The sequence below is a fragment of the Stegastes partitus genome, unplaced genomic scaffold (genome assembly GCF_000690725.1).
Source record: "Stegastes partitus isolate 25-593 unplaced genomic scaffold, Stegastes_partitus-1.0.2 Scaffold237, whole genome shotgun sequence".
NCBI classification, from domain to species: Eukaryota; Metazoa; Chordata; class Actinopteri; family Pomacentridae; genus Stegastes; species Stegastes partitus.
In genome coordinates this window covers 96,651-111,862 of record NW_007577968.1, presented here as the reverse complement: position 1 = coordinate 111,862, position 15,212 = coordinate 96,651, and the positions used below count along the sequence as shown (strand labels likewise).

Below are 15,212 nucleotides of genomic sequence, written 5' to 3'. Positions count from 1 at the left end.
CAGCTTAGGAAGGTACTTCCTGAAAAAAAACACATTATGTATTTGGGCCTCAATAAAAAAAAGTCACCCTTTTGGGTGCTCGGACCCTAATTAATTGCAATGATTAGCAACGGAGCTTACTTCTTGTTTAACAGATGGCGCCACCTGCTGGCCATTGTGAAACACATTCATACATCTGGCTGACAATCACCTGTTTTTATTATGAGGATAAACCAGTAAGCATGTGTGTGGTTTTTAAAGTGGCCTCATTACAGTAATAATACATGTTTTTGTGTTTTATTGTCAAGTAGGTTTCATATACGAGTCAGTAGACGGTAGGCGTTATGAGTTGAATAAGTAGGAAGTGTAATCAAGAGGCCACACCGCATGTAAACACCCTGAAATGTGTTGTGTTGAAGCACATAACAAAGAGAGACAGGAGACAGCTTGTAAAGGGTTTCATGGTTTTAATATGTGAATTCTTGTTTCTTTCATCACCCCAAAGCTTCGTTGCCATTCCAGAGCGATGACGGAGTTTAATGCAGGGAAACAACCAGCCGGACAGCAGCACAACTTTCAATGACGAGACACAAACCGACCGTGATGGCAGTAGGTGGTGGCGGCTTCGAGAGAGGCACGGCGTCGTTAATGATGGTTTAAGAGTAATAAGGAAGGTTGTTTAGGACGAATAAACTGTGGATGCGTTAGAATGCATCCTGTCCAATAACCTGGTTTGTTGTTTAAATGCTGTTTAATCACACGGTACCGGCTATCAAACGTAAGAAAACCTTCTGACTCGAGTCTTTTCATGCAAACGGGTGTGTTAACAAGCAACCACCGCGCTCTGTGACGTCGTCGTTAACGTGGTTACAGACGTTTTTAACCACAACCGGCCTTCACAGGTCGGTGCAACAGGCCTGAAACTTTTAACCATAAAGAGAGAAAAAAAAGCTTTTTAACCTGTTTTAAAGTCACTCTTTAAAATCCTCTTTAAAAAGAAACAAATTTCACATCTACTCAAAACTTCAGGGGAAATATGAGTTTGTTTTTCTTTAAATATGGCTGCAGATCACGAAAAAACCTCCTTCACACCACGAGGACAGAACCGAGTCCATCAGTGTCGACGCTGCTGATTGTAGGTAAAGGATTCACATGGGAAAAAAGGAAAAGGAGACATTCCACGAGAGAGACAAGGTGCAACTTAAAACACACCGAGGTGATGGTCGTAGAGCTCAGGAAATCTGTCTTCTGATGAAAAACAACCGCCCTGTAACCGTAGGCACATATGTAAAACCAGCAACACAAACCGCCATTTTGAAAATATTCGGGGTTTTTTTTCTTATTGGGGGCGTCCACTTCTAGGAGGCGCCTCTGGATGAACAGCAAAGACTTAAGAATGAACGTTAATGTCAAATGTATTCAGGGGGAAATGGAGGATTAGAAAATTTGAACACACATTTTCCAATAATAGCTTGTAGGATTATATTTATGGGGCTTGATGGAGTCATAACATCACAATAGCAAAAATAACATTAATCTCATTTGTGGGTTCAGCTTCAACCGCCATATTAATATTAATATTATATTCATATCGATACCGTCAAGTACTTTCTCTTCTCAGTTTAAAGACATTTTAGCGTCATAGTGTTAAAGCACAGTACGTACACTGTATATGCAAATAAAATCTGCATCTTTTATTTGTACAGATTGTCCTTTCAGTGGCTCACCAGTGGAGGCTGACAGACATTTATCAGCCACCTCCTGGAGTTAAGGAGTGGACTCGCTCCTAAAGATGCACCACCTGCTGATTACAGCAGCAGTAAACTACAGTAGCTCCGCTGAGAGCCAGAGCCGGTCCGGATCCGCTGTTCCGCCAGCAGACAAAATAAATTGATTTCTACATTTACATTTATTTTAGTAGCAGGTTCGGATCGCGCCGACGTCTGATTTCTTCTTCGGCGCTAACGAGCAAAAATGAGGTCGGGGCAGCAGCAGAACCAAAAAGTTCAGCAAAAATATATCAGAAAAATGGATGACATCTCTCTGGAGTTAAAAACATCTGCAAATAAAACTATGTAAAAGCGCTAAGAGAGAAAAACCTGGCCTGCAAATAGCAAACTGTACAACGCTGCTGCTTCTGTGATGTAAGACAGACAAATAATATACATGATATTTACAAATGTACACGAGAGGGAGGGGGAGGAGGAGGAGGAGGAGGAAGAGAGCGTCCGGCCCGTTGGGAGGAACCAGCAGACAGACAGTCGACCCGCTGTGGGCGCTTTGGACGTCGCTTCCAGGTCAAAGAAATCACAACACCGGTGGTCTTCCAGTCCAGCGAAGTATCAGGACAGCTACAGAGAACGGAGTGCATGGATGTGAGGGTAAGAAACCGGCAGCAGAACTTTCCTGGGAGGTAACGGAGAGAGACGAGGAGGGAGAAGGACTCCTGGTTGAGATGCTGGTCCGAGGACAGGAGAGGAGCTTCTACCGACGGCTACTGAAATGTAGAGCGCCGTCTATCGCTCCTCTGCCCTTGAGGTCACAGGACCGGGTGACTCCATCTCCCCTTCAGTCCAGAGGGTCGACTTTAAACACCGTTGGCACTCATCTTGCTCTTCTGGGTCACCTCTGTGGCTGCTTTAGCCTGTGGAGGAAATCAGAGAACTGAGTTCAACAACACCTTTTAAAATATGTACAACCGCATCTATATGCTAACCACAGAGTCACCTTGCAGCCCGAGCACATTTCAATGTGGAGAAAATACTCTACAGTCAGAGCTCTGCTAAGCCTGGTCATTGTACTGTATCAGAAATGGGTCACATACTGTCATGTGACAAAATGTTTATGAGTCAGTGGATGGTGTATAATTATTGTGTAACCTTTGGCTCCCCCTTCTGGCAGTGAGAGTAATTACACAGTGTAGATGCATGTTTAGGAGATTACGTCTGGCCTTTGGTTGCCTATATGTCACACCGGTGTGCCTGATGTTTAGCAGTTTGTAATCAGGAGGATAGATGAAAGTTCACCTTCAATAAATCTGACATCAGCAGTGAAGCAGTGTCTAGAACCAAAGAAGAGCTAACTTTCAACTTTATGAAAAAGAACAAGTTAAACGTCTGAAACATTTACCTGCACCATGTTTAGTTGCACCTAAATGAAAAAGCTTGATACACCAGTAAGAACTTAGACTGGACTCTGGTCTTTTTATGCCCGTCACCTGTGGATGTTGGGTTTCGGGGGGGGATCAGAAACGTTTTTGGGATGTTTCCTTGGTTTCTCTTAGTTGCTGCAGTCTGCTCCGTCTCTCCTCTTCAGCTCTGGCAAGTCAATCACTGCTCGCTGAAACGCATCGCTACCGATGCGCCAGAGCCTGAACGTCGGCAGACACTGGATTTAAAATTCTGGCACGTCGCAAAATACAGAGAGCTTTACCTCCCGCTGACAGGCTTAATCAGCGTAGTGTGAAATCGTTTTGCAAGCGCTTAAATTTAACCGAGAGACGTGACGTTACATAACAGGGTTCGCTAATACAGAGCCAAGTGTCAGAAAATAGACGTTCATCCTTCCATTGTTAGACGTCGGTGCGGTGAATAAATGGAACGGATGCTGTAGTGGCCTGAACAATGGAGAGTTCAGATATTTCTTTTAAACGGAGACTTTACAAGCGCAATTATCGTCTTCTACAAAAAAGCGTTGGATCGTTCTGTACGTTAGAAAGCGTTTTGTCGTCTGCTGATTGAGTCTTTCAGAGTGTTTGGACAGTCTAGTTCAATGTGCAGGAGCTTGTGAAGGCTCCTGGAACACGTTTTGCTGCTGTAGAGGAAATAATTAATGAAAACTGAAACGTAGCTTCTTGCAGAAATGAAGCAGCAAGAAAAAAATCCGACAGCTAAGAATCAAGGCCATCACGGAAGCTCTTGCTGTCAGAATAATTTATAAGATGCTACGATATCATAAAGAAATCAATACACAGGGGCTTTAAATGTGTATTTGTGTCTTGTAGTTTGCGAGACGATGGGATGCACCGTGTTCGGTCCCTCGCACACTTCCTGGCGTGGCTCAACAAGCCGATGCGACAGATGTGTACGGAGGCTTCTCCATCTTGTTGGGAAGACTTGCGTGTTTCCCTCTTTGGCCTTCGATGGGCACTGCGTGACATCTCGGCTTGTTTTGTACCCGCTCACAGCAGCGGCTTTCCAGGAACCTCTTCACTCAGCAGTGGTCTCCCAGGACTGGATGCCGATCCCAGAGGCTTTCATGTCGCGCTTTGAAGCGGAGCCTTGGGCGACCTCGAGGTCTAGAGCCTTCTGACAGCTCGCCGTACAGTAGATCTGTAGGTATTCTGCCGGTGTTGGCTGAGGAGCGTGAAGATGGATGGAAGTCCTGCGCGCTGGAGCACATCGGTGTTTGGGATTTTATCTGGCCAACTGATGCCGAGGATGCGTCTGTCTTGTCGTATTACCTCAAATAACAGGCTGAGCACTTGGAAGTCAGTCACGGGTCTATATTTATCAGTTATTTTTAAACCTCACACAGATTATCTTGCTGCTGTTCAGCTCCTAGTTTGCCAGCAGCTTTCTGAGTTGGTGATGGTCCCTCTGTCCAGTTCCTAATCATCAGTTTGATCCATCTAAACTAACCACATTTCCAAGAAGTCTCTATTCTGTCCCCATTGTATTCAAATAGTTCCTGTTCCCCAGAAAGCTACCTCCGTCCCACTGTGAGAGATTAGAACATCATGTGAAAGAGATCAAAGCGCTAACTGGATTACCGAACCCCATACTGGTTTCAGTGGATTCTGCAGCTGCTCACCTGAAGGACTTCAGCAGGAGTCAGAGGTTTGTCCGACACCACAGGAGCCTTGTCTCTCATCTCCTCCACCTACAGGGCAGAGAAACGAGAAATAAGATGAATATAAAATCAGACTTTATGGATCTTTGGTGTAAATGTCCCTCTAGACCTGCTCGTGCATGCATTTATGAATATGTGTGTTGCTGTCCTAAAAGGTAAACTGTTCATGGGCACAGAGCAACAGGTCTGTTTCTAGACATGCAAAAAAAAACACTTTCAGACAATCTGACGGTTTATAAGGTTTGTTTTGAGAGCTAAAATGAAAAGACTGATACTACTCATACATCCGTAAAGTAAAGCTAGCAGCAGCAGCAGCAGCTCAGACTGGAAACAGATGGAAATGAAAAAATATGGATGGATGGACCAAACTAAAGATTCATTAGTGAGCTTTGAGAGATTTTGTTACCATTAGACAGAGACAAGTTGGCCATGTTGTCTCTATTTCCAGTCTTTTTATTGATACAGTCGTGACTCGATAACTAAATGTACACTCAATGTGAAACCTTCATTCATGTCGGATAGCAAACCTGTGGGATTGTTAAGGCTGTTTTTAATGGGTTCTGTTCGTTTTTCCTAAAAACCTGTCGGATAGCAAGGTTTTGGATTGTTAAGGGTCGGATTATCGAGTCACGACTGTATATTTATGTGAGTACTTCTGTGCTTTTACTTCAATAAAAATGTGCAGGACTTTTACTCTTTCCAGAGTTCAGCACGGTTCCTGCCTCCAAAGTGTCAAAATGTTTTTTGTACACTTGACAATTTGTGCTCCCTCTGGGATGGTTTTCCACTCATGGAAACTGTATCATGTGCACATGCCTGGTTTTGATGTGCACACTTATTGAGACTAATAACAGACCATAATCCTGTTGCTGTGTGTTCTGTGTGAGTGTTTCTGCAGCGCACTGACCGGTCTGTCTTTGATGATGAGAGCCGGGTCCGCCAACATGTCAGTACTGACTGAGGTGGTGTTTGCTCCTGGGTTCTCTGCTGGAGGAGGAGCAGCAGTCTTCTGCAAAAACAACAAACACAAAACATCTGATAAGAAAACCAACATCTCAAACGCAACCAGCTTCTTTCAAATAAATCCCCAATCAGTTACTGAAATTTGCTACTAATGAACTGGCAGGTCAGAGAAAAAAAAAAGTGTTTTTCCTCCTGAGCGCAGGGACTGAATGTACCGAGCGTCAGTGACCTGCACAGCGGCTATTTAACAGCAGGAATGTTAAGCGGCGTACAGCTCGCTCTAATCTGACATTCAAGTGCATATGCAGCGCTGCTGCCGGTCAGATTGTAAGTGGACTGTAAAGGTCGAACCTCTAGTTTGGGAACAGGCGGGATGACGGGGGGTTTTGGTTTGAGGTCTGTCAGGTACATGGCTCTGGAGAGCAGCAGCAGCGATGGAGGAACGTTCTCCTTCAGGTGCAGGTCCAGCCACTGGAGGAGAAGAACATTTATTATACGAGATCAATGACAAGACAGTAAAGTCTGTTCAAAATAACTGTACAAATACAACTGTTACTGTACATGTGTTAAATGTTAAACCTAATTTTGGTTTGTCACTTCAGCTACTGAGAATCATATTTCTTCTCTGTCAAGCAATAACGAGCTACACTTAATCGCTCACCTGCTGCAGCTGCTGACGTAGCTGATCGGTGGTGAGACCCAGAGATCTCATCCCACGACTACGACACGCCGCCTGCAGCTCGGACACACTCATGGCTGGTACACCCTCTGCTGCGATCATCTGGGAAGAAACGGAGACAGGAGGTTAAAAAAAAACTGTTGCACCAGCATTAAAAACGATGACACTTCCACATCAAGAGGGATTTAAGTCAGTCCAGAGCTGGTAATCAATAACAAACGAGGCTAAAATCTCTTCTGAGTCCATTAGCTACAAATCTTCACTTTAAGGGTGCTTTACTGCTTAGTTTTCAGATTTACTGCCTGTAAGGGTGCCATTGCTTTTCATTAATCCCACTACAATATTTACAAAAGCACTTTACAGACAGACTTGGAACTTAACACAGTTTTAATGCCCTTTTACATCCAATAGTCTAACCCAGGGCTCACGTATTAGTTGCACTGTGTACATTTGATTTGGTTCGTTTTGTAAATGCAGAATGCTCTCCAGGTTCTCATCAGTCAATGCGCCACTTTTTCTAACGGCATCGGGCACCGACGTAAACTATTGTTTTATGTTTTCTTTTTATCTTCAGATGGCTTTCCCGTCCCTTCCTCTCATATCCTCTCATCCACTCCAAAAATCCCTGGGGAGCGTCTGCATTTTTTACCTTTTTGCGGTTGTCTTTTTACGACTTTGCCAGACAACATTTCAGTGAACACTTTGGTCTCCTCCTCCTCTACATACAGCTGTTTTCCCGCCATTCTGAACAGCCTGCTTTATTTTCCTATAATTGGTCCTGAAGTCTGAACCGTCCAAAAAAATGTTTTCACACTAGAAATGCATGGAACCGTGGTTTAGTTTGAGCTGGACCAACACCACCTCCCTCCATCGGCTGTTTGAGATTTCACTATTTTAGTTTGGATCAAAGTAGTCTGGACCAAATGAGGTAGGTGTAAAATGCACTTAGTCACCTTCATTTCTAGCCAAAACTCCTTTACTGTTACGTGCTGAGGCAGCTGAGAGCAAGGACTGTTATGAAAACAGAAAAACGGATCATCTGATGGTTCCTGTCATGGACTATTTAACTCTAGTACATCTTAGCCTATGACAGTAGTAGTGTGGACGTGACATCTATAGTGTCTGCGTGAAAGATATTCTGCAGAAGTTGGACAAAATCGTGCAAACTACTAGCATGGAATTTTAGTTACGTAACCTTCGTGTATCTCTTCCACCCATGACCTTTATGACAGTCCCTCAGCAACAAACCCACCAGGCACCAGTCCTCCGTCTCACCTCGTCGTCCGACTTGATGGTTCTGAGCTGCATCATCAACTGAAAACGCAGCAAGTTGTTTGTGCCGATGGGCTGCAGCTCCAGCAGTTTGCACAAAGCCACCAGCTGGGGGCGCTCAAGGTGCTCCAGCGTCAGCTCGTCCTCAAACAGCTTCGAAAACCTGACGATGTCCTTGGTGGTGGGCTGCTCGCCTGTTCCCCGAACCTGGAAACGACCCAGAGGCGTTAACGTAAGGCAATGAAACCATTGGTCACGTAGCCGGGCTTTGATTTGTCAAAACTGAAGCATTTCAACTCAGACACTTGTAAGTTTTTCCTCTCACTCTCTATTGAAAGTTTAGCTAACAACAGACAAATCTTAAAAACAGCACAACAGAAACCGTACCGCATCAATATAACAGTAAAACTACATTTAAACTAGACATATGGTAAATATATCGTAATGTGAGCTATTTACCATGTGTTAAGCACTATCTTTGCAGTAACTCACCTGCTGAACATAAGTGGAGAAGCGCTGCGTCTCGTCCTCTGTCTGAACCTTCGCTTTATTCCTTCGGGCCATTTCAGCGATGGTCTCCTGGAGAAACTTGGCCAGTTCCAGCTTCGCAGCGAGACCCTTCTTCTGCTTTTCCTCCTGCACGGAGAGGACAGAGGAGGCAGGTTAGTCTCCAAACATTCTCCAAACGTTCTCCAAACACAACCACAACGTCTTTATGTAAATACAATCATCACCGGCTGAACTGTTTATTCCAGAGTTTCGTTTTTAATACATTACAGTCGAAACTTTTCATTCTCGTTTTCAAGATGCTGCTTTTTCTTTTAGCCGCGTAACATTTAACAACTGTTTTCCTGACAACGTTTAACACTGACAAGTTTGTTTATTTTCGCGTTTGAAAACCTAAAAAGGCATTTTCCATCAGAGTCAGGTATGAATAAATGTTTAACTAAAGGTAAAGGCTTTTACACCCTAATGAAACCAGATCATACATATTCCTTATAAACAGCCTTTGACAGTGTTTATATTTAGTTTTAGACACAGCTGGGGTTTTAGTTTTGTAATTCTTCTTATGTCGGCACCTCTGTTCTGTCCAGAGCATATCTGTGAACCAGTCGGCCGTGACACAGAACAACCAGAGTTAACCGGTCGGATGTACCGGTGCAGAAGTCTGCTGCTTCCTTTATCTTCCAGGAGACTAAAGGTAAATGTCGTATTTTTTTGTGCCATTACATTTTGCTGCAGGGCAACACTTTTAAACATTTAGCACGTTGCTTATAATGTCCTATAGGACTGTGAGCAGATGTGAGTGTGTAACTGTGAACACCTGCAGGAGAAGCTGTGTACAACAGATCACGCATGACAACATAGTAGGAAGTGAATAATATAAAACATGTCTTCACAGGTAAAGTCGTTGGAACACAGTGTACATTAACACCTTTAAAAGTCAGAGTATCTGTTTATATGTGTTAAAAACTACGACTGCATTGAATGTTTCTATCAGAGGCCAATCTGAATCAGCTCCCAAAGTAAACTGCAACGATTAGATAAAGTCAGCTGCCCGTCTAACATCTGAGAGGTTACGTAATCGCAGTGAACCCTGTCGCAAGGTCACGCAGGCGGCGGGGTGTGTGCGTCTGTCTGTGTGTACGCCAACACATGCCTTTTTGGACTCCGTCTCGAAGGTGGAGGGCAACATCTCTGGGAAGAGTTTGAGGAAGACCGGCAGGAGGAACTCCATGAAAGGAACGATGATGAACACCATGAAGGGCACCAGACGGAAGAGGTCAGCGCAGGTCCTCATCAGCTGCAAACAACAGAGAAACACAATGCTGATGTTACGAAACGTGGACAACAGGGGACGGTCGTGTCATGTCACAGGGCCCGAGTCTGGAGAGCAGGGTTTGCCTGCAAGATCCATTACATGTGCCTGCTGGTCCTATTCTGAAATAGCCCAAATATAGTTTTCCCAAGGCATGTGCACAGCTTGACGCTCTGCGTGTGCATATGTGTGTACAGTCGAGCAGTCAGCGGGACACACGGTAACAGTATGTCCTTTCTCAAAGCTCTATCAGTGCTGTGTCTCCATGAAGCAGCAGATAGCTTATCTCGAATTTGTCTGGATGTGTTGGAAGTAAAATGTGCAGAACCTGTCAGCGCAGTCAGTGCCAGTATGTACAAACCACTGAGGGTAACATCTCGTAGGAAAGTGACGTGATTACTGAGAGTAATATAAACTTTATATGTATCCATGTGGACATGCAAAATGTACAGTTTGGAATAATGATCTGGCATTGCTTTGTGTAATGAGCATGTGCCTGAAAAACAACAACACTGGTTTGTTTGTCTTTGGTTCACAGTAGCTACTGCAAGTTTACAGCTTTCTGCACATTTCACCAGCATGTGAAGCCTTTACGTCTGCTGTGTCCAATATTAATCAGTCCACAGCATTTGCAATTTAAAGATGCTACATGACCGTCATCTCTGGTTTGGTTTGAAGTATCTCTGATGTTTTACTGCCCCGATAAGCTTGTTGGAGCATCTGTTTGCACTCTTGTGTATACAGAGATATTCTGTAAAACAATGTTGGGACAGAGAGGGAACATATCCATATTGGTGAGGGCAAAGTCCCAATTAAAATAAATAAACAAACATGACCTGGATGAGATTATCTCAGACAGATATTATCAGTGACAGTATTCATGTCAGTGTGTCCTTCATATAGTCTGTCCACCTAAGAGCATCCATCCATCATCTATACACCACTTAATCCTCACTAGGGTCATGGGGGGCTGGAGTCTATCCCAGCTGACTCAGGGTGAAGGCAGGTTCACCTGGACAGGTAACCAGTCTATCACAGGGCTACACTTAGAGACAGACAACCAAGCACACTCACATTCGTCCCAATCAATCAAAATCTTCATAACTTAAATGTGTTAAATCGATTACATTTCCTCCTCAAACATGATAAAATTAAGAAGAAATTCTATCACATTTAAAATAATTAATATGGGCTGCTACAGCCATTAAATTTCCTAAATTTATGCAGTAATTTGGTGTATTTTTCAGCATTATTTTTGCATTATTATGCTTCTTATGTGCTGCTGTTAGTGGAGAATAGCATTTCCATGACATCAAACACACTTAAGGACATTTAATGCCAAAAAAAGACTATGATGTTTTGTGGTACTTAGTAAAATACAACAGACTGTCAAATTTTAGTGTCACCGGACTAGTTTAACTTATGACTGGGCTCTAAATACCACCGTAAAATCCCAAATGCTCCTGGTGTTAGTGTGTAACAATCAATGCTTAGTAGGTCGCACACAACAGTACAAGAATTGAGTGTATTTCATGGCAGGATTTAGTCCCACGGATTAAATTTAACCTCATTCCAGACTAGTCAGAGAACAAAGACACAGTGCAGTCATACGCCTCAATCTTTTCTATCTGCAGCTCCTTCTGACATAAAATAAAGACTAATCTGCTGATGGACACCGGGAATGTTGCAGCATTTAAAACTGAACAGTAATTAAAGGCACCACACACCTGCTGCTGCACAGTTACAACTTCTGGAACACAGAGTACACATTCCTCGTCGACATGTGAAGGTGTAAAACATTCAAAGGAACCCTGGGGCCATAAAATAGGTCTCAATGACTTACTGATAACAACCCAGAGAACGAGACTTGATGGAGGAGGGGAACCAGGATGAATACTTTTGGAGTCTAGCCTTTTGTAACAACAATAAAGAGAAACCAGACAGACTGCTGCTGTGACCGGAGGGCACTTATGACAACACAAGATCAGGGCAAAAAAAAAAAAAAAAAAGCACCGGTTGTAACTGATTGGAGATGAAGTAGTGAAACAAACCTACAGTATGACACCTCCTGGATATAACACAGTATAGAGCCTCATGTTAGGCTCAATCTACAGGCGTACGAGCTGTTACAGGTAGATTTAAGGGTTTCCTTGAATAGAAAAGACATTAGGAAGTTATTTGATGCCTGCTTGATGTTTTATTGATCATTAAATACTAATTTAGGAGCTATACTTCTGCAATTAAATGGAAATTTCTGAAAAGTTCCTGCCAGAGTTTTGTTTTTTTTGTACAAAAGTTGTTCAAAACTCACTACTTCTGGATTAGCTGCATCATCAACACATATCATTTAGGTCATTGAATACGCACAAAAAGATCAAAACATTCATGACATCCTCCCACAGTCCAGAAACATGCTGAGGTTAATTGGTGATTCTAAATTGTCCGTAGGTGTGAATGTGAGTGTGCTTGGTTGTCTGTCTCTAAGTGTAGCCCTGTGATAGACTGGTTACCTGTCCAGGTGAACCTGCCTTCAGCCTGAGTCAGCTGAGATAGACTCCAGCGACACTAGTGAGGATTAAGCGGTGTATAGATGATGGATGGATGTTGGCGATTTTCTCCAATTAACAGTCCAAAACCTGATACTCTCTGTTTTTACTCAGTCTATAAGCTCAACGTATGCTGATTTAAAAGCTAAAATATCCTCGATTTAGAACGTATTCGTCTGGTTAGATGGAGTTAAAGGAGTTCTCTGTCTGGTGTAATGTTATGCGTCAGTGTTTATGTTCTCGTCTGACGTGAACTCAATAGTTGTTTTATTGGGTAACCCTGTAGTTCAACACAAAAGCTCAGCCATAAATTTTACCTTCACAGGGATGATTACATTCAGTTTATGTGACGCCGTCAGAGAGGTTTTAATTTAACTATGTGTTTATTACTGAGGTTGTAGTTTGGTAGCGTTTAGCTCGTCTGCATGAAGTAAACCTTTAAATTATAGAGTCCAGTGTTTGTCTGGATGTTCCCAGGACCAGCTTTAAATTAAGGGAGAGTATTATGACCTTACTCCAAATAACAAACAAAAAAACCTTCTTCTTGCATTTTGTAATATTTTGTTTGCTTTTATATCTTTTTTTTTTTAATCATGTCTTCCTGATATTTTTCCTTTCGTAGCATTTGCTTTGGAAAGTGCCACATAAACATATCTTTATTTATCTCTCTCTATCTGAATCAAGGGTCAAAGGACAGACCGCTTTGTATGCTGTGCAGGTTGGAAATTCCCCTGATGCAGATTTGTAATTTTTATTACTGGGTTGTATAAATAACTATATATACAACCCACTGATGTCGATCAATATCGTCACTCCAGTACATCAACATCACCTCCATCATTATTGATAAATGAGCACGTGCACAACAATGTCAACAAAACCTGAACTAATCTTCCAACATGTAGAACAGAAGGCAGATCTGTTGCGCATTAAATTAGACAATGACTGGTGTTACGGGGGTTTACGATTAAAAGATTTAAACTAGTCAGACTGATCAATAATGTACATGTAGCCCATCTTACCCTTCTCCTCTCCCTGCGCGTGAGCAGCTGTCCGTGCAGCAGCCTCCACACCATCCTGCCGGCAATCTTGATGTCGATGCCGAGTAACCGGAAGCCATTGTAGTAATGCTTCAGTTCATCCACAATCCTCTGATACAGAGACTTTTTCACGATCGCCCTCTCCTGAACCGGAGGGACGGCAGCCGCAGTGGTAGCGGCGGCGGACGTTGGAGCGGGAGCTGACGGAGGCTGGGGCTGAGATGCAGCCACCACAGAGTCCTTTTTAGCTCCCGGAGAAGCATCCTGGGTGGCGGCCGGTGAGGCCTTAGTATCCTCCTGCTTTATATCCTGGAGCCAAACACCTGAGCTGTGTAGAGAGCGGGCGAGCAGGGCGGAGCTGTGGCCGCGGCTGAGGGCGTGACCTCGGTAACAGTGGGGGTAGCCGTAGCGGGAGTGCCTGAGTGGGAATGAAGACGAAACATGGCGGGGAGGGTCTATGTGGAGATAGGCTTTGGAAGACAGAGAGGAGCAGCTGTGCCTCTTGGATAGCAAATACGATCCCCTGTTGACAGAGACAAGAAAAACTGGTTAGATATTACGTAATGTCTGAGGAAATGTTGCTAGAGAAAGTCAGGAGAGCACATGTTGGTGCTCACATGTGTGTTTGGTGAACGGATTAGTTCACTAAAAATAATTCTGATAATTATTTAATCCAGTAATTAAATAAGTAAAAATGCAGAACAGCTTCTAGTTCATCTTTAAATGTTCTTTTCTTCACTAGATTTCAACCTTCAAGCTGCCAACAATCAGCTGATTTCTGATTAATGAATGAAATGAAATGAATGAAATGAAAAATACTTTATTTATTATTTTATTATATTTATAATATTTTATTTATTAACTCATTTCTTACGCTTACATATCAAGGTTCTCAAACGGAACCTCCTCAAACCTGAGAATTTGTTTTCTAAATGAAGTTTTATGTTGATTAAAACTAAAGATCTTCATGTTTTGACTGCTGTTCAGACAAATTAAGACATCAGAAGACATTTCCTTGGGTCACATTTTACCATTTTCTGATTATTAAAAAACCTAATAATGAATTTCTAATAAAAGCTGCTGAATTTAATTATGATAAAAACGCTCATTTGTTGCAGACACCATCTACACCACCAAATGCTGCTGTAGTTAATGCTGTAAAGTGTAAAAACTGTTCTTATTATTTAATTACCTGTTGATTATTTTTCTATTTTGACATTATGAGTACAAATATGAATCTATACATCAACATTTTTTGTGACTATTTTCTGGTAATTGTCTAATAAATTAGTCATTTCAGCACAGATTCACCCACAAATCTCACTGTTTATCTGTATACAAGCGCTTCGTCTCTCTCTGGCTCATCAGCTAATCACAAGAAGCAAAACTATTACAGACAGGCTCCTTGTTGTCTGCGTGTTAGGTAACTTTAAGAATCCGTACCCTCATGTACATTTGCTGAACGTGTTCCCGTGATGTCTCTGCTGCGTTAATGAGTAGCTCGCTGAGCAGGTAAAGTAACACCTTGCAACTGTGAGCATCAGTTAGTCAAACAAAACCATATGCTGCAGATAAGAAAGGTTAGAAGTGTGAGGAGCCGTGTAGCAGGTCAATAACACCTGTCATCACAATATATTCCTGGCACACTTTAGTTCATCGGCCCTAAAACAGTGCAGCTGAAAATCGTATTCAAAAGAAACCGCTGATGCGTTCTTGTGAGGTAAACATGAGAAACAAACCTCTGAATCATCACACCACACATTCATCTCTATTCAGCTGCTTCTAGGACACCATCTAACAACATGTGCAGACCGACAACACAGACAGAATCCTGCTGCACTTCACACCTGGCAGCAAATTACAACTCGACTGCACCGCCAGCGACTGTTTATAATCGAATCTCTCTTCCCACATTCTCACGCATACTACTGCTAAAATAAAATACACACTAACGCAGGGTGAGAAGAGGACTTTTGCAAATTGGGAAGGATTTGCATTAATGGCAAACCACATATGAGGTCATAACGTTCATAATGCCAAATATCTGTGGCCTTAATTTAAAA

General features: G+C 42.8%; 1 protein-coding gene across 1 annotated transcript in view; it reads right to left on the bottom strand.

Moving 5' to 3' along the window:
• Window positions 1-426: 426 nt before the first annotated feature.
• letm2 (leucine zipper-EF-hand containing transmembrane protein 2) overlaps window positions 427-15,212 on the bottom strand; it is a 16,865-nt gene continuing 2,079 nt past the window's right edge. Inside the window, exons 3-11 of the mRNA XM_008281548.1 lie at window positions 13,132-13,672; window positions 9,405-9,548; window positions 8,237-8,380; window positions 7,748-7,951; window positions 6,455-6,574; window positions 6,145-6,264; window positions 5,738-5,839; window positions 4,792-4,860; window positions 427-2,623 (exon numbers count right to left, since the gene is read on the bottom strand). Coding sequence (XP_008279770.1) covers window positions 2,567-2,623; window positions 4,792-4,860; window positions 5,738-5,839; window positions 6,145-6,264; window positions 6,455-6,574; window positions 7,748-7,951; window positions 8,237-8,380; window positions 9,405-9,548; window positions 13,132-13,672 — 1,501 coding nt within the window. The 3' untranslated portion in view covers window positions 427-2,566. The remainder of the gene's footprint in view (window positions 2,624-4,791; window positions 4,861-5,737; window positions 5,840-6,144; window positions 6,265-6,454; window positions 6,575-7,747; window positions 7,952-8,236; window positions 8,381-9,404; window positions 9,549-13,131; window positions 13,673-15,212) is intronic.